This window comes from Xiphophorus couchianus, chromosome 14 (genome assembly GCF_001444195.1).
Source record: "Xiphophorus couchianus chromosome 14, X_couchianus-1.0, whole genome shotgun sequence".
Classification (NCBI taxonomy): domain Eukaryota; kingdom Metazoa; phylum Chordata; class Actinopteri; order Cyprinodontiformes; family Poeciliidae; genus Xiphophorus; species Xiphophorus couchianus.
Window position 1 is genome coordinate 11,536,680 of NC_040241.1, and position 19,060 is coordinate 11,555,739.

Here is a 19,060-nt window from a genome sequence, read left to right on the forward strand (position 1 = left end):
AGCAAAACGTAAAGAAGGAGCCGTGCGGTACCGGTAGAGCTGCGGTCATCCTTCAGTGGAGCCACCCGCTTTGTGAATGCGCCTTTATGGACAGAAAGCATCTCTATTCTGTAAATGTACAACTTATGCACATGATTCTGCTATTTAGAACAAACGCCCACTTGCCCCACTAAAGGACTCTCTGACTCGCTGTCCGTCTTTAAATCCCGGCTGAACGTGCTACTGTTCAAACAGGCATTTGCACGATCTCTTTATTTATTTATTTTTTATTTTGATTTTTTTTCTCTCTTTAAAATGTATTATTTTTATTTTGTGAGGTGATCTTATCTGTCCTGAAAGCACCTTTTAAATAAAATACATAGTTATTATTATTTTAAATATTTATACTGCTACAAACAAGGACGTTGCCATGGTTATTGCTTCACGTGGTGGCAGACTTCCGGGTATTTATACTAATTTACATATGGATTTATGGGCGGACCAGCAGCTGCGCTCTATTTCCCGCAAATTGGGATTTATAAAGGAAAGGTCAGCGGCCACGTGCGTGCGCATGGCTTTATGCATCCGAATTTTTTTGTGAGCCGCACTTTTCTACATTTTTCCGTACGGCAAGTTTTAGTGTGAAAACTGCGCACTCTCGTATGCATGAGGCCCCTGGAGATTTTGGGTCATGTCAGTGGTTTAACTGCCACTGTTGCTATACTGCTGGTCATATTTGAAAACAAGACATACAAGAGAAACTGTATTCACAGCTCTTGGTGAACTGGAAATGTCATAAGATATCAACTTATTGAAGTCTAAAAATATGACTTTGTAATGCTGTCTAATATCTACAAAGTTCTGAGTGTTGTAAACGGTACAGCTCTGCCTTTATTTGTTTTGCAGCTGGTTGCCAACCTTGTGAGGCTCTACATATTAGTTATCCTTTTCATGAAACTTCTCTGTTAAGCCTCAGATAGACATGGTGGATATTTCTCCAGAATTAGTCTTAATGTCTATGTAGTCACTAAGCAGTCAAGTTCTACTGTGCACTTGTTTATAGTATGCAAGTTGAGGTCATAGTTGCCAAGTTATAGCTGTTTTCATAATAGACTGTTTATTAAGGATTACTGTTTCCATTTAAGTCAGAATTAATCACAGTCAGATTTGTTGAACTATTTAGTCACCTAGAAAAAAAAAACCTTTTAAATTTGTTTTGATTTTTGGTTTGTTTTAAGGGGTGGATGAAGTGCCCCTCTGGAGCCGCCACCGATGCATGGGTACAGAAGTCCTATTCACCACATTAATATTTGCAAAGAGTAAGGGCATTTGAGAAAACAAACAAAAAAAAAAGTTTTGCATTCTGCCCTGTTAATGTGCAACAAATAAACAGGCATGAATAAACAGCAGGAGCTCATAGCACATTCTTAAGATTAAAGGCTGTAATTTGTCACAGGGACAGTGTCAAACACATGAAAAATGGAGGGAGGCAATACATTCAAAACGGATAAGAAGTGCTTTAAAAGTCAGGACAAAACATCATTTGTGAATACAAATTGATCCTGGAGTAGGTTCTAGTGAGTTCCCGCTTCATATCCTTCATTGCTGTTGTGTCTTTTGTCCGTCATGTTAGAAAGAGCTGCTCACATAAGCTAAGAGACGGTTGGTTACATAGAAACATGAACAAACTTCCTCCATTAAATCTACGAATGCATCAGTTGGGACTTTTTGGCCAATTCGTATTTGAAATTTACAGTATTTGAAAAGTATAAAAAAATTCTCAGCTTTTGTGTAGGTTTATTGCATCTGTAAACTTTGATAAAATTGACTTTTATCTTTGCACATATGTCTTGCAGAATAAAATGTAGAATATGTTCCAATAGTATTTAGTACTGTATATAAAGGGGAACTTGTAAAGTGAGGGGCAGCAAAAAAAAAAAGAAAAAGAAAAAGCATTGCCTTTCAATAACTTTCTACACCCACGCGTGTCAACTTAATGTATTTTTAAAGGCCTCACATGTCTCTTCACAAGTGATAAAAGCTTTCAATCCAAAGAACTGTTGTGGCTTGAAGTAAAAAGGAAAAAAAAGAAATAAAAGCATTCAAGTAAAGATCAAATTTGTCAATTTTCACAAATTGTCAAATTTGTCAGTTGGTTTATCCTTATTTAAAAGCCTGTTGCAAAATGGCAGAATCCTTCCCTGTTTCACTTTGAACAAGAGGGAGTGAGTGGAGCTGCAGGGCAACGGGCAGAAGCTAGCAGGCTAACTCACCCCTGAGGTGACAACTTGTCCAGCCAGCCCACTTTGACCGCTTGTTTGGGAGCTCCATAGAAGCAAGCGTATGGCGAGATGTCGGGCCCTGTGCTTTCTGTGACAATCCCTCGACAGTTTGAAGGCTCCGTGTAGAGGTCGCACTCCACCATGATCATGGACTCGTCTTCGGGGCCAGGGGTCGCCAAACCAACCGGGGCAGTGTCAGGGGTCATGGAAAAAGCTGTGTCCAGACTGGCCCGAGGTAGCATGCTGGCACACATGTTCACGGTCGAGTATTCGTCTACGTCTGGGACAGCTGGAGGACTCTCTTTTTCTTTGGATTGTTTTCTGCAAGAGCACATATGACATGGTGAATTCAAAAGCTGATGTAACCTGACTTTATAGCGCTCTATGTAATCTCTCAAAGCGTAGGAGATTTGAAGTGTCTAATCACGACACTTGAAATGCATTAGAACTGGTGATGTTGGTCTCATGGACAAAAAAAAAAAGTAATACTCAAGTGTAAACATTTAGTGATTGGCTGCTTTGCAAAACAAAATTAATTTCTTACCTGAAGATTCAGAAAGTTTATAGCTCAACAAAAATAAAAGATAATTACCTCTTAGCCTCGCTGCAGAGATACATAATTAGCTAACGAGCACAGTGAATGCAACATTGATCCTCGCATCTAAATTTCTGCAAGGTTAATCATTGAATTTCCTAAAATGTAGAAATAATCATTTGCTAAGCATTAATGAGAGGCAGGAAGTGATGTATACCCCACTTACGCCTGATTATTTTTCTTATTCATATTAAAAAAAATGGTGAAATTAATGTTTTAACTGCTCACACACACAGTTCCTCACAGATGCACTGAAACAGCTGGTACTTTTTCACATTAAAATGACAAACTTCTATGTATTTTATTAGGAAACTAGCAAACAATTGTAAAACAGAAGGAAAATATAATGTTTTATAACAAAAAAATCTTAAAAATGCCTGGCATGCATTTGTTTTCACTCTCCCGTTCACGTGTACCCACTGAAGAACGGCCATGTTTTGGTAGGTTTTTATACTGAGATAAAGGAACCCGCATGTTGACTCTCCGTTTGCTCATTAGGTAGCAGGCAATTTCTGCACTGGATTCTGATTCATGCTACACTTTTCAGATGCAGATTTCATAGACCATTTTTATTGACATTACAATTATATATTGCTTAAATATATCAGCAATACATCAGATCTAAATGAAACATGGTGAACTTCGTGACTGTGAAGTGCAGAACAATGTGAAAATCTCACGCGGTGTGAATTCAGGGCATTTTAACAGCATTCTCGTGCGAGAAGCAGGGAAGGCAGCTTCTGTTCACAGCTTGCAGCTTGTGAAAGCAGCATCACATCAGCATACACACCTCTTTTTCTTCTGTTTCATCCTGGCCTTAAAGGCCTTCTGCAACCCGTCTTTGGCCCCTTTTTCCTACAGAGAGGAGCAGAGATTAGCATCAGACGAAAAGAACGCGTCCATCTTTCAGCAGGACACCCTTATCAAGTCGGTGCCCTAAACTATGTTAACTTTAGTAGCAGGGTGACATTTCAATTAACCTCAGGGGGCACACTGAAACAAGCACATTTTCCACTCTGCAATGTGTTCGCGGGTCACGTGATTAACACTGCGAAGGGAAGTTCGGCGAGAGTGTGGCTGAAACAGCAGAGATGCTGCTGAAGATCTGAGAAACGCTGGTTCCTCTTTGCTGAGCTGCTCGTCACTCGTCCACGAGTGGGAGTGTGCGTCGTCTTACCGGAGCCGAGCCGGGCTTGTTGTACAGGAATATTTCTCCGTAGGGAGCGATGGGCGTCAAGGTTCTTTGAAGTGGAGCTAAAAAGGAGACAGAAACAACACAAAGGTGGCTTTGTCGAAGAGTTGGAACTTAAAAAAAACAAAAAGGGAAAAAAAAAACACGGTGTGAAGGCCTAAAATGTGGAGCTTGAAAGTGAACAGCTTAATCGGATTGTTCTGCTTGAATTTCAAATCACTTAGATGTTATAGGGCTCTTTCATTTAACCAACTCATTGATCTGAGTAAATGTCTTAGCCCTTGATCCATCCAGGCACAAACCAATTAATTTTTTCTTCTTTTTTTTTTCCCTTTATGCCTCAGTGTGCCTATCTCTCCACCTCGGCCCTCTTCTTTGTGCTAATGGGAGTCTGATCCTCCTCGGACTGTCTCAAACGAACAGCATCGCTGCCAAGACTGTCTTCTCCGTCTTTTGTTCCTGCAGGAACTGTGGTCGGCGGAAAGCGAGGATGAAGAAGAGAGAGAGAGACTCAAACCAGACACTATTAGTCTGGAGACCTGGAGCTACAGCGCGTAGGCCGCTTCCTGTCACCGTGAAAAATGACACCACTCCCTCCTGAGGATTGCGAAGGCCAGAAGTTGTCGCCACAGGGCCAGACATACACACACAAAGAGACATCGGCGGATGGACAGATGCGCTTTGAGACTTCACAAAGATTGAATCACCCTCAGACACTTAAAGACGCCTTGAGACAAAACAAAGATATAAAAGGGTAGAGGGCCAAATGAAAAGACTGCCACATAAATGTTGATGTTTTAAACATCTAGCAGAAAGTTTCTTTCTACAATTATCCTTGCCATTACAGAAGAGCACATGGGACAAGTAGTCAGTTTTGTAAGCTGTATGAAGAGGTCAGAATGCTGGATGATGGACTGCACTCCGATACTGCAACCCTCTCCATGGAAAAGCTTGGTGGGCAGATAGCGACCATCAATCACCTTCTATCAGCCGACCTTCAGGCCACTCATGGGTCTCTCTGAAGGGCCCCACAGACGCCACTGCACTCTATTGCTGTCTGTTCCCCTCTACTGTTTTCTCAGAGGGTTTGTGTCTGCTATGTGCCGTTGTTTCTCTCAGAGGCTTCTTTATCTGCGTTTGGCCAGACTTTGTTCAGCAGCAGTCTGGGCAACCTCAGGCTGCCGCTATCAGGCTCGGAGTTAGTAAAGAGATGAGTCAAGTCAGGGACACGCAGGTCACGTTGCAATTAACACTTTTTTTTTTTTTTGTCGCCCCCTATACTGAGAGAGAAGGTTAGAGAATTAAACAAAGTGCATATTTTTATTATTTAGTTGTTTGCTGAAGCATGTTAACTGCACCAGAACTGTAGCTGCTACAGCATCCTGGCACATTGGAAAAACTATTACATGGGTCTAAATTGGATCAAAATTAAGGGAATTTTGTAGACCACAGTGTCCTTGTCCAGCTCTTATTAGGTGAACAGGTTTACTGGGACCAAGGGTGTGGAATTCAACGTTCTGCTGCATCAAGCCTGGGTAAATTAATAAATTAGTTTAGCTGCGAAGTCATTCTCATTTTAGTTCTGTTTCCAAATCAATTCTTTTTTTTTTTTTTACATGGCAGAGAAATTTCTGTCTTTTCTAACTCTCACCTATGATCATGACCGAAAGATCTGTCACCCGGAGCTGACTGTAGCTATTCTGCATCGAAAGAAGTTAGTTGTGATGTTTTCAGGCACAGTCAGTCAGAGTTTTTAATAGATCTGAAGATGTATTTTCTTGGATTAAAAATGGCAAAAAGTTGTTGTTTTTTTCCTTTTTGTTTGATCTTGGATTATCTAAGAAAGGAAACCAACAGAAATTCCTCTGAAGTTGTCTACTATCAACTTAACCTCAAATTCTTAGTCTTTTTTCAACTTAGGTTATTAATTTTAAAAGTTTTTAATGACAACACTGAATTTTTTTGCATGTACAAAAAAAAGACACTCTTGTAAATCTGCAGTTTTCAAATTGTATTCATTTGTGTTCAGTACTACCACCTCTATCAGCACATCATAGTTCTTTAAAAAAAAAAAGAAACCTTTTATTCCAGTGATCCATTATACTTTTGTTAAATTATATTTGTTTTTGTTTGAATGATCTTGCCAGTGATTGAATTTTGTTCTTCCTTTTGGCACCCATATCCAGCTTCCCCAGAAGAAAAAACAAAAAAAAGACGATCATCTGATCTGCCTGGCAACGATCTGACACAAAGCGATTGGAATTTAATTCACAGCGTTATCCATTTGCACTGACGACAGATTTCATTTCATCTCCAGGATAAACATTCACTAGTGATCTCTTAGAAATCCTCAGCACAGAAATTCCAAGACGCTAGCTTCAGATACTCCTGAAATTAATGAGAATTTCTATCTAGATTCACAGCCTTGTTTTTAATAGTCTTTCGGTGGTACTGGCGAGAATCAGAATAGATGGAATGAAATGATCTTGACAGTGTGACTCCTGATATTTTCTCATTTTCTCTTGTACTTACACGCTATGATCGATTGGAAGTGGAAACGCTACACAATGCACTCTTTGAACAAAACACTGATACCGCTATGTGCCGACAGTTTTAAAAGCAGTTTGCTTTTCTTTCAAAACCCTGGGAAACACGACTTTCTTGTGATTTCCATTGTTATGGCTTCCTTTCTGGCTATGATATGTTTGCACCACAAATATGCTTCAGATTTATAGCATTTTCAGAAAACTAACCGAGCTGTAAATATAAATGTAGAGTCAGACATTTGCGATTTTGTATGTGTGCCACTTACAAAATCGCACAAGGACTTATGTTGGGCTGAGGGGCATCAGGGCTGCTGGAGAAAAACACTAAACAGAAAGCATGTGCTGTTTTTGGAGAGGTGTTGAAGGACAAGGTGCAAAAATTAAATACCTGCTCGCCTCCAGCAATGCATTTTTACTGAATCCTTCTCTGAGACAGTACTGCACTTTTTTTTCTTTGTTCTTTTTTTATGCATCCCGAATCGCATCATGGAATAAACACTTCAAATGTGCTCCACGAGAATCATATGTCAAATAACGTCTTCCTTGCTTGAATCTAAGTTAGGGGAATTTTTACTTGCTAGTTGAGACTCGGGCTCCCCATGTCCCTGCTCTGGGAAATATTTGGCTTCTTCTCCTCCTCGGTCTCTCTCAGCCTGCTTTGCATCCATCTCGTCCTTGTTTCTCCCAACCCTCTCCACTGTCTCGCCTTCCTGTCTATTCTCACTGCCTATTTTGTTCCACATGGACAAAAGTTGGCAAAACATCGCCTGCCAAGAGACTACAGAGTTAGAATAAAAGTTACCAATAACAAGAAAGTAGATAGAACAGATAAAATCTGTCAGAGGGCATATTAGGTTGTAAAAAATGATCAGGAGAGTGACAAATATTGTTAAATAACACCATATGAAGGCTTACATGTTTAAAGTTGTTTTGCGATAAGATCCTGTGAAAGAAAAGCATTATCCGCTCGTATGAGTCCAGTCTTTCCCCGGCTGGGGGATTGCTGAGCAAGCCGGATAAAGTCAGCACGGAAGAGACTCAAAAACATATGTGCTCTGGTTGCGCTACAAGCCTGTGTGTTGCTACCAAAGTTAAACAACTTCTGAAAAACTTTGGAGAGCCGTGCGACAGGAATATATACCAAGGTCTCCCCGAGGAAGGAGATATGAGAGAGCATATGCCCGGCGAGATGAGCGCTGGAAACCGGGGTGACGGCTTCTCCCGCGACACAGCCTTCGAACACCCCCGCCGCACCCACCCTCTACCCTTGGCTCTTCTCCCCCGCTTTCATTCGGGCAAACAACAGCACCGCTGACTCCGCTGCCGTATGAAATATTCATAGCCGAGATAAAGGGGATGTAGCCGAAAGTCTGTGCATACCTTTCTGTATGCCGTTTGCACCAGTGGGACGCTCTGAGCCGGTTAGGTGTTCAGGGCTGGTTGTTTGTGCGCTCCTGAGGAGGAAGCAGAATCAGTGGATTAGAACCAACAGTGGAGCACGTGGGAGAAATAGTTAACGCCGTGTAAGCTTAAAGACCTTCAGAGCTGAGGAAAGTTTCACAATTCAAAGGTTTAAATAAAGTACAGAGTGAAGGGCATTCGTTTCTGTGGAATACGTAATTGTACTCCTCCGGTTCCCCGTTAGTGTGCGTCTGAAAGCAATGGCAACATTAACAAGTACTTAACGCCCACCGATTTCAGCTATTTAAAAAAAAAAAAAATTCAGTCAGGGCTAAACCTAGTCAAAGTCTGGGCTTAACTTAGATTCAAATAGTGTGACTTCACCTAAAAACAAGCAGCTTATTCTGAAGAACCCTTCAGAATAGGCTGGCCTGATTAAAAAAATTTTGTAAAAGTTTGAGAACAAAGTTCTTTCATAGAGAAGTAAAAGGCAACCCGGCCTGTTATCAGAAATGCTCGATGCATTTGGTGCTGCCAGCAGTAGCACAACAAGTTATTAGGTTTTGGGTATATAACTTTTTTCACATATCACTATTTTCTCCTAAATTAAACCATCATTTCAAAAAGGGGTACTGTGTGTTTACTCAGATTATCTTTGATTAAAATTTTACTTCGTCATCTGAAGTACTTTTGCTCAGTGGCCGTTCCTGGGCTTGTAGCAACAAAGGAAGCCATGATACTTTGATTTCAATCACCGTGACTTGTAGTTCATTTGAGGCATTTCTGTTGGCACACTGTCTCGGGTTTTGGTAAAGAGACAGTGCAGGGAACATGTCCAAGCATGTTCCCTGAAGAAATATACTGTTTGTTGTAAAGCCAATCTGTTAGCAGGGGTCAGCAAGAGATTGTCATTGTACTATAAAATTTCAAAATGGAAAAACCTAGGTTTTTTGGGGGGTTTTTTAACATGTGCATAGAATCCTCAAGTTGCTTCTAAATGTCTGGCTGTTCTGGTTTCGCTCTCGGACTTCTGGTCTTAGCAGGCAAAGGCTGGCAAAGACCAGCTACAATCCTCTCTGTCTTAAACAGCAGGGTTCTTTTATTGCAATATCTAAATTAGCTTTCATATGTCAGTCTTTTCACATATTGTACGGCTATGAACTTGAAGGTTTAAATGCCAAATGAGATCTCAAGAGGCTGAGATGCAACTCTGAGCTCACAAGGAGTAAGATTGTTGCTTTTAAGGGATCAGCAACAGGAAAAGTTGCAATTTCACTCTGAGCTCGATGCTGTTCTTTGCTGGAATTACTGGGCAAAAACCACTGTGTGGGTAAGGTCAGTATCAGATTCTAATGGGACGATAAGCTTGGGTAAAACCATCACAGTTTAAAATGTGTTGAGATATTTGTGCAGAAATGCAAAACAAAAATATCTTCTATTTAAGAACACAAAAGCAACAGCTACGTCTACTGCTGCTAAAATAACATTTTGGTTATTTATATATTGTCATTTCGATTTTTATACACAAACCCACGCAAAAATAAAGAACAAAACCACATGAAATTTAACAGCATTTTTTTTAGTAGTCTCAGTTTTGCAGAATGTTACATCTTTTTGCTTCCTCTGCAGCACAAGCGTCCTTCGCTGGTTATTGTCATTTTAGTCATGCTACTCCTTCAGGTGAGCCAGTAGGGATGGGAGATGAGAACTAAAATTCTCACTAAAGTTTTGTGGCATTTATCATAGTGATGATAAAAACTATTTGTTAGTCGTTTTTCCTCATTAATCTGATAATCATTAAGTTTCGAGATTTGGCGCTGCAACTATGCTGCTGCACAGTATAAAATAACTGCATTCAATTGCATCTTAAGCATGTTTTTGTGGCTTGCACAGATAGCATAGAGATTATCAGAGGTCTCATGGATTCACAAATTCTTTATTTTTTTCTGATAGCAATAAAATAAGGAAAACTGATCATCCCTACTAGCTAATCTGCAGCTCAACAGACATATCACCTTAATGAGAATGATGCGTAGAGCCATTTTAACTCTACACCGTTACTGGTCATGTTTTTCTCAACCATAGTATGGCACTTTACAATAACAGGTCAACACTGCACTTCTCTATGCTTGATACAACTGGGGAAAATCCTGGCACCTTTACCTTTTTATGACTCAGTCTAGTAATCATCCCTTACACTCTGCCAAGATCAAAACTTTCTGAGCTGGGTTACAACGGACTCATGCATTTGTGCATATTTTATTTTTAAACATATTTTTACAGTGGGTGGGCTGCCTTAACCAGTTTGGTAGAGCCATTGAGGTTCTGCCATCGGTAGTAATAATTTGCAGGAATGCAGCAGATGATTTTCAACTAATTAATGCTGCGGCTGCAATTAATTTCTTAAACCCCCACTGTGTAAATGTGTACACTGAGTAGCGCAAAAACGTTCTAGATGACTTGTCTAATGAGCACGATGTGTGTGTAAATGCTACAGTTAGTCTATAAAAGGAGAATCAAGTATTATTAACCCTGCAGCTATGCTTTTTAACTTAAAAAGCAGTACCTGTCCAAGGGCGCAGCAGCAGGTTCACTGGGGATTTCAGGAACAGGCCGGTGCCTTAACCGGTAGGAGCGGGTAAGTCGAGAACCTGCTGGTTGTGCCTCGTAAATTGAGTTTTCCACCATTTCACCATAGCAATCCTCTTGGTCTTCGACTAGCACTGGAAGGAGAGCATTGGTAGCAGAGAGCACGGAGTCATAGTTTGACTGACACTGCTCTTCTGAAGAGGCCTCGAAATCAGAGGGTGTTTCCGAGGTGGGAAGCAATTCATTGCTGCTACTCGAGAGCATGGAGGTAGGAACGCAGGGACGTGAGGACACAGATGTCTGTGTAAGTTGGAGGTTACGTGGGGCAGGTACCGGTGGAATAATATGTTGGCGATCTGGCTGGTTCTGACAATCTGGTGTTAGTCCAGCACCTGCAGGCAAAGTCTGACTCCCTTCCACATTATAGTCCCTATTCTCTTTTGGTTGGTTATGTTGATAGGACAGCCCCCTGCTTCGGCCCTTACGGAAAATGTGTCTTGGGAATAACGGTGGCTTCTTTTCATTTCCATCACTCTCCGGAGCATCCTGCTCACTTTCACCTTTCTCTCCATCCTTCTGCTTCAACCCTTGCGCCTCCAAACTCCAGAGGATTCGTTTACGGTGGCCTGTTGGTAGCACTTGAAGCTCCAGGAGTCGCTCATCTGTGAGTCCTCTGCAGTCTTCCACAACCTGATATCCAGCCTTCTGGAAAAAGGAGATGTACTGCGACAAGCGAAGGGTCATCAGCCACTCCTCAATATTGTATCGAGACTCTCGAGGCTCCAACATGGTGCTCTAGTCCCACGTCTGAAGCTTTAGCAAGACATGGAGAACAAGGGGTCTACCTTCACACTGTGGAGACACACAAGACAACATCAACAGATAGGTGATACATTTTTATTTTGTCTTGTTAATGTGTAATTAAATTAAAAGTTACCACAAAGGGGATATATTTAACACTAAATCACCAAACCAGGTTTTATGGTGCACAGGAGTTCTGCAGCTGTAAATTAAATGGTGGGGTTTGTAAAGGTATTTTCTGCGAGAACAAAATTTTATCTAATCTAAACCAACTAAAACGTCTGAGGGAAACCAACGGTTCCATTTCTTGCCATGCTTAATCAGTCTGTGACCAGAGCTAAGAGGTTTTCTACTTGATAATCTTAACAAGGGAATGACCACAGACATTTGGTAATCCACCCGTTTTGATTGTGGCTTCCAACAGACCATCAGTGCATTTCACTGTTGTTTAGGTTAGATCGATATTTTCAGGAACACACCACACAGCAGAAAAAATGTCAAATTTTCAAGCCTCCTGTTCAACAATTTAGCTGAACAAGTTCATGAAATTCAGCTTTTTTTAGTGCAAATAATTCCAAGTCCAGCTTACTTTGAAAGCAAAGGGACTTCAGCAGAAGACTGAATGAATGAATCTGATCCTTTTGAACTTTCACCCTTAATATACGTGTTGTTAGAAAACTACAGTGATGTAGCTAGCATTTTGCTTTTAGAAGAAAGTAGAAAAACTAACTCTTTTTTTTTCATCTTAATTTTGCATTAACTGAGTCAACAGTTCAAAATATTAGTCGTCTCAATATTTTTTTTCTATATATCCTAATTAAGAAGCTAAACTATATGGAATAAATATGCATTTAAAAATTGTATTTGGATATATTTTGCTGTTCAACAACCAAGAGAATATATGCAGATTTTGCAGCTACCCCAAAACATTTTACTTTGAATAACCAACACGTATGTTTAACTACAAGCTAAAAAAATTATTGTATGCAATATAATAGTTCCAAGGGTGAAATTGGCAGTAGTTTAAAACCACTGTTGACAAGCGAGTACTAAGCAATAACTGGAGAGAAGTATAAAGGCACACCGAGGTTTTAACAAATGACAAAAACCATTAAAATTGCCCCTTGTACCGTCATATAAAATGGAATGACAGAAAAAGGGACCAAAGTTTTGTCTAGCTGTACGGATCCGGGAGCAGAATGCAGAACTACCCCGACATGTCGCTGCTAAGCTGGCAGAAAGATAGCACTTCTATAATTTGGCTGCATGACAAAGACCTTGTTCACTGAAAACGCTCCCCCTTACTGCTAATAAGCCAACACTGTTTTAAAACTAAAAACTGGCAGGTTACAGGCTGGTTGGCAAGCTGTTGAAATAAAGGCAAAATCATGTTAGAAAAAGGAACTTGGTATGATTACACAAGGGTATGCTGTGGAAAAACTCATGCAGATCAAGTCAAAACAAAAAGAATAAAAATGCCTCGGCTCTTGCATCTCAACTTGTAGGTTCTGTGCAAACAAACAACTTTCATGCAAAAAATAAAATGACAATGTCAAAGTTGGTTTCACACTTTATTCTGACTCGAGGCAGTTGTCACAAGGAACAGTTTGGAGCATCGCTGCGTCCAACCACAAAAGAGTATGTCATGGGCAGAGTATAAACTGTTGACTTGTTTCAGTTTTTTTTTTCTCAGTTTTTAATCAGATATTTTCAAGTCATGCTCAGTGCTATGCAACAATGACAAACAAAGCCAAGTCAGAGTAATGTACAACCAGCAAACAGGACCTACATTTACAACACCTTTGGAGGCGGCAGCAGGAAACAGCAATAGCTCTGACGAAACAGCAGCTGACATCAAAACTTAAGCTTTACCAGAATGAACGGGCATGTTTTTCTTCTTCTTTGCTGATACACTAACCCCTGTGAAAAAACAAAAAACAACAATAAAAAAACACAGCTAAACTTAAACTTTGCAGCACAACTCTGGCCTCTCACCATCTAGATTTTAAACACATACACTTGAAACTCACAGGGAGATGCATAAACATCAGCTTCATAATATGTCCACTTCTCTTTTAGGTTACAGAGTTGCCACTCACAGCGGACCTGTACCGCTACTTCTGCTTTTAAGAGATATTCTCCAGGCGCTCGTGAATTCACTCTAAAAGGTTGTCTCAAACAGTGAACAGAAACTTGCTTCCAGTTAGCTAACTTGTGAAAGCAAAATAAGGTTCTTACAATCGTAAAACTGTACAACCCCCGACATGGATGCAACTGCAATAAGAGCCGCAAGTGACTGTGTGAGAATAAACTGGATTCAAGTCTTCGAGGGTAGCCTAGTATTGTAGCAGTTTTACCAATAAGGGACACACCAGTCCAGTTTGAGCGCTTAGAGAGACAGCTACTGAACCGCAGACATTAATAAAGATCAGGCAGAGGAGTCTTAATCTACAGATACACTGGCTTGTTATCAAAGCCACATATCAGCTGCAGAGAGAAAGAAAAGAGAACTCATTCAGCTAGGTTTGCACATGCCTCATGAGTGAGAAGACATATGTGGCACAAAATAACATGAGTAAATAAAAAAAACTGTTTTTAAATTATGCTTTCTTTTACTAAGAGGAAAAAAAAAATATGCTTCAATTCTTGGCACCTTTGGATGATTTCTGAGCATGGTAAGGTGATGCTACAGCATTTTACTTCCAGACTTTGACGTCGTCATTCCAAAACACTGATTTATTTATTTTTTTTAAGCCATTCAGATGTGGACGTGGTGATGTGCTTTGCATCATGTGCTTTGCATCATGTTCCTGCTGCATGACCGAGCTTAAGGCCCCAAACCAATGGACAGGCTGTTTTTTCTGAAATGTTTCAGCAGAGAACAGAATTCATGATTCAATCCATCACGGCGAGGCGTACAGGTTCTGCAACAAAACAGCCGCAATGCATCAGACTACAACTGCCATGTTTGACTGTCGTTATGATGGACCTTCTCTGAAAGGTTGTCTTACGTAACGTTCTACTTTTGTCACATCTGTTTATGAAATATTTTCCCAAAAGACTTGGGGATAATTTAAGATGCTTTTTAAATAAAAAATTTAAAAAATTGTGTTGATTTTGGATTTTGGGTTATTTCTGCCTCAAACGCTCTCATGGATGTTATTTTTGCCTAATCTCAGTCTTATTGTGCCATGTCGCGTTATGTTTACAGAATGAATACAACTTAAATGTGTAATTCTCAATCTGGGCTAACAACTTCGAAAAGCAAATACAATTCCAGGCAGAGTTCGAAGACTCACTGGTAACATTACGGTTTCCCAGACAACCAAAGTGACGATGAGGAAAGCGGACTGAACAAAAACTTTGCATCTGCAGTGGTAGCTTTCACTGAGCCTAATAACTCATCTAACATGAAGATTAGATTGAAGGTTACAATGAAAAGGGGAAAATCAGCTAAAGTAAAGTAAAAAATAAAACCAGCTGCACGTAGCATTCAATCAGCCCCAAACAACAATGCAATCTTTACAGCAGTACACACTGACATTGTCTCGGAGTCAATAATCCCACTTTACCCAATATAGGCATTCAAGTACAACTTGTGCACTGTATACACTATGCGAAACATCATAAAAATATTAACTTTTCGCTTTTTTGCAATCAAATGTCTGCAAACTCTTTTCAGAAAACAAGTGGTTTCATTGTTGTATAATAATTTATTTTATTGACTAAATCAAACCAGATTTCCAGTAAATTGTAGACTAGCTAAGTTTAAAATGCTAGATCATACTTCTAAAACAAAAAAACCCATTATGTATCAAATGATATTTAAATGTTGTTTTTCTTATTTTACATCCATTGAAAGAAAAAAAAAAAAAGTACTGACCTGAGATGTCCGTGGTATGTTATACAATAAAGATTGACCTTAACTGAGGCAGGTGAGGCCTGCAGAATTGTTCTGGGTTCTTTCGTGACGTCCCAGAAGAGCTGTTGATGAACTCTGGGCATATGACTGGCTGCTTCTAGGCTGGTTTACCGCCGCTTCTCCATTTCTGATTAGTTCTCAATGTGTACCAAAATCTCTAAAAACATCTTGATAATCCTCTCCAGATTGATAAATGTTAACAGCTTTTTTCGCTTTTTGAAATCGTTTTGCCTACTCAATGCTGTCCAACAGCTTTCATTCAACTGATTTCTTGATTCTACTGACTTGAGGAGTAAAGTTCAGGCCTGAATATGACTAATAAAACTGAAATAAATTGGTTAATGCCAGATAACTGATTATGTAACAGGGACAAGGGATTACGTTTCTCAAAACAAGTTAGTATGGATAGTTTTCTTATCATGCTATTAGAATATAGCATTTTGTATTTACTTTGGCAACCTGAAACACAAGTATCCAAAAGAAAGTTACAGGTACTATTGTACGGTTCAATCACTGCGTGAGTCACAGCATGCACGCCCATGCATGCACACAAACAAACACAAAACTGTACAACAGGCTACCACTGCTTTCTGTGCATCCCTTTGAACAAAGTCCACCCTGTGTTTTCTTCCTTGTTTGAGAGTAATATTATCCGTGTGTGTTTCACATCAAGCTCAGGAACCGAAAACCGAAACCTTAAGACATTCTGCAAATGGTTTCCATTATATCCCATTCTACTTAAAACTCAAGTAAAATAGATTATTAGATTAATAGCCCTGCAGGTACGCTCAGGGTTTTTTTTTTTTTTTTTTTATGGTAGTGTTTTCATTGAGCAACCCACGTGTGGTGCTGCTAAGCCCTGGTTTCACTTCAGGGTGAACGGTCTTAGACCGAAAATATAATGTCAATGTCACCTATTTAAAAAACCGCTAAACGCAACCTGGTCAGAAGTCATATCATACGTCACTACTTACGTCCTCTCTTCTAACGCGTACGTACGAAACTAATCTTTTTTGTACTAAAGGTATTCAGCCCGGTCTTGATTCGCTTTTTGAACAATCGTACCTCTCGTGGACGTGTGTGTGTGTGTGTGTGTGTGTGCGCGCAGCTGGGTTAGAAAAGCTTACCTGCAACTTAAGAACAGAAAGAAACTTCCGGCATTTTATCCGCACACCTTTACTTCCCTCGAGTCTTTTTCTAATAACGCTGCTTTGAATTTCAACCCAGTGTACAAGTCACTCGTCTGTTTCCGTCATTGAGTAAAATGAGCTCCACGCCCATCAGGGAACCTTCCCCCTTAACCTCTAATAAAATAATAATAAAAAAAAAAGAAGTCAGCATTGTTTATTGTGAAACTTACCAGCTGTTAAGGTGAGCCAGTATAAGGACGTGATATTGTGAAAGAAAAATGGTGAGATCTCGTTTTTCAGAGCGCACAGGAATGTGTGAAGTTTTTCTGGGTATACTGGCATGCCTCTGCTTGATCCCGACGCTGCAGGCTATGGATTCAGCACAGGCAGGAATGCAGCCGGCAACACGTCCTACTGACACATTGTGTTTTAATTTCATCCTGTACAGCAATGAAAAACCATTAAAACACAGCTACTTCCCATGTACACCCTGCAATCTGAAATGTAGAAAAGTCAGATACTTACTTTTTGTTCATTTATTCCATGGGGAAAGAAATCTGCCATCAAGAGAAAAAAAAAAAGCTTTACATTTTCGGTTGATCGGAGGGTTCTCGAGGTTAATCAATTAATCCATGACTTCCTATAGCCACTCCTCAGGTCTCATAATTCAAGTAGAACAGGAAATAGCTATAAGTGAGCAGGTAGTTTCTCTAAAGAAATTGGAATTCGTCAACATCAGAAACATCATGTTAGAGTTACAGAGAAATTAGAAGTCTGGATCAGACTTTCGTGAGCAGCAGAACAAAAAAAATTAATTTTTAGTTTCTTCTGACATGCATACCATGGATATGTCTATGCCATTATCATTTTTCTTAATTGTTTAATTTCTGAAGAGGATCTAAAGACCCTTGTCTTTTGAATCCAAAGTGGGACTTTGCCCTTTTCAGCATTTTTAAATGTTCCTAGTTAAATCTAAAAACTAAACTTTAAAACTTGGATGCACAAACAGAATGTTTTTAAGATAACCTTATTTGAAACTAAATGCTGTGGTGTTTTATCAGGAGTTATTGGAATAAAAGGACCATGCAGTGGATCGTGTTGTGAATATGTGGTCTGTGAAGAACTGCACTTATTTTGCTTGTCCAGGATCAGCCACATGATGGAGCCAAAGTGCTGCAGCTTCTATGAGACATAGAAACAAATCATAATACCTAATGTTTACTACCCAGCATCCAAACAAAACCAACCCAAGAAGGATGCATAAAAGTTATCATTTTTTTATTATACTTGCTTTTATTAAGAATATTTTTCATTTAATATTGTGATATGTAGAACTCCAAAACCATCATCCCTGAGGGAACTTGAATATCTTGCATTGTTACATATCAGAGTACAATTTTAGTACATGATGGATGCTTTAACTACTTTTAAAAATTTAGGTGAAACTTGGTCTGAAGAGACATTTTTATAGTAGGTCACTGAGATATTCACATACAAATTTCCTTACAGTGATTTCTAAAAATATTCACACTCCTTAATTTGTTTTTGTTGTGTGAAGCCACCAGATTAAGTCTGTTGTATTTGGAAACGTGTTATTTGACGAGCATAAAGAAGCACACAACTGTAAGGCGAAGACAAAATAACCCTACAGGGTTTTCAAAACGTTTCACAAAATACAAAGTGTGGAATGCATTTGTATAATCCTAATACCCCTAAATAAAATCCAAGAAAATCGATCTCAGTGTGGATCCAGCTCTTTTGTGAAGGCCTCAGAGGTTTGTTGGAACACCGCAGAATGGCCAGGAATAAAGTGATGGAAAAGTTTAAAACAGAGTTAGGTTATAAAATAACATCCAAAGCTTTGAATGTTAAATCTAAAAAAAAAATGAACGGAGCTGAATGAATGACAAACCTGGAAGAAAACAAATACACACCATCCTTTTCAGATTTTGCTTTTGGGGAAGAAAACTTGGAAAACTGTGTATCTTTTTATACCACATCAAAGATAACTAATGCCTTGTGTTGGTTGGTTTACCACATATAATGCCAGTGCTTTGCATACGTTTGCAATTTATTGCATGTGTACTGACAAGAGAAACTCCTAAAACTCCACAGGAAACCTGGAAAATGATGCCCAGCACAGTGACAGGACAGCTCAAGACTTCGCATTGCAATGAAACCTTCTAAAGATACAATTTATGGCACATTTAACACACTTGAATCCCTTGTGAACTAGCAACATTGTGATTATTCAGAATAGAAATACTCCTAAAATTGGGTTCGGATTTCTGAGCAGCTCCAGGTTGCATCTCCTTTCTACTCACTCAAACTATGGGGCAGAAAAGTGGAAGATGACAGCAGAAACAAGTTTTTCCTCTCGTAAAGTTTTTTGTTGTGTGGGTTCTCTTTTGTCCAACCCTGTCCCGCCCTTTAGGGGGGGTCACCTTAGCAACACTTTTTACTGCCTGCAGCCGTGTGAATGCAGCTTTTGGCTCCCGCTGGGACAACGAGAGACACGCCAACAATCACTGCCGGTGGCACCAAAACCACACACAGCTCGGCTTACATTCATGTGAATTCATGTCAAGGGAATTGAAAGAAGATTGAAAGGGAAGACTAAAAA

At 39.7% G+C, this 19,060-nt stretch overlaps 1 protein-coding gene across 3 annotated transcripts in view; it reads right to left on the minus strand.

Moving 5' to 3' along the window:
* Window positions 1–16,780, minus strand: part of arap2 (ArfGAP with RhoGAP domain, ankyrin repeat and PH domain 2) — a 134,637-nt gene extending 117,857 nt beyond the window's left edge. Inside the window, exons 1-6 of one of the 3 annotated variants that reach the window (XM_028038910.1) lie at window positions 16,668–16,780; window positions 10,562–11,436; window positions 7,975–8,048; window positions 4,034–4,110; window positions 3,647–3,711; window positions 2,253–2,582 (exon numbers count right to left, since the gene is read on the minus strand). In XM_028038910.1, the coding sequence (XP_027894711.1) occupies window positions 2,253–2,582; window positions 3,647–3,711; window positions 4,034–4,110; window positions 7,975–8,048; window positions 10,562–11,373 (1,358 nt within the window). In that variant the 5' untranslated portion in view covers window positions 11,374–11,436; window positions 16,668–16,780. Of the gene's footprint in view, window positions 1–2,252; window positions 2,583–3,646; window positions 3,712–4,033; window positions 4,111–7,974; window positions 8,049–10,561; window positions 11,437–16,434; window positions 16,597–16,667 lie in introns of those variants that run through there. The other 2 variants (XM_028038911.1, XM_028038909.1) reach the window with 2 other exon arrangements.
* Between the last annotated feature and the right edge of the window lie 2,280 nt (window positions 16,781–19,060).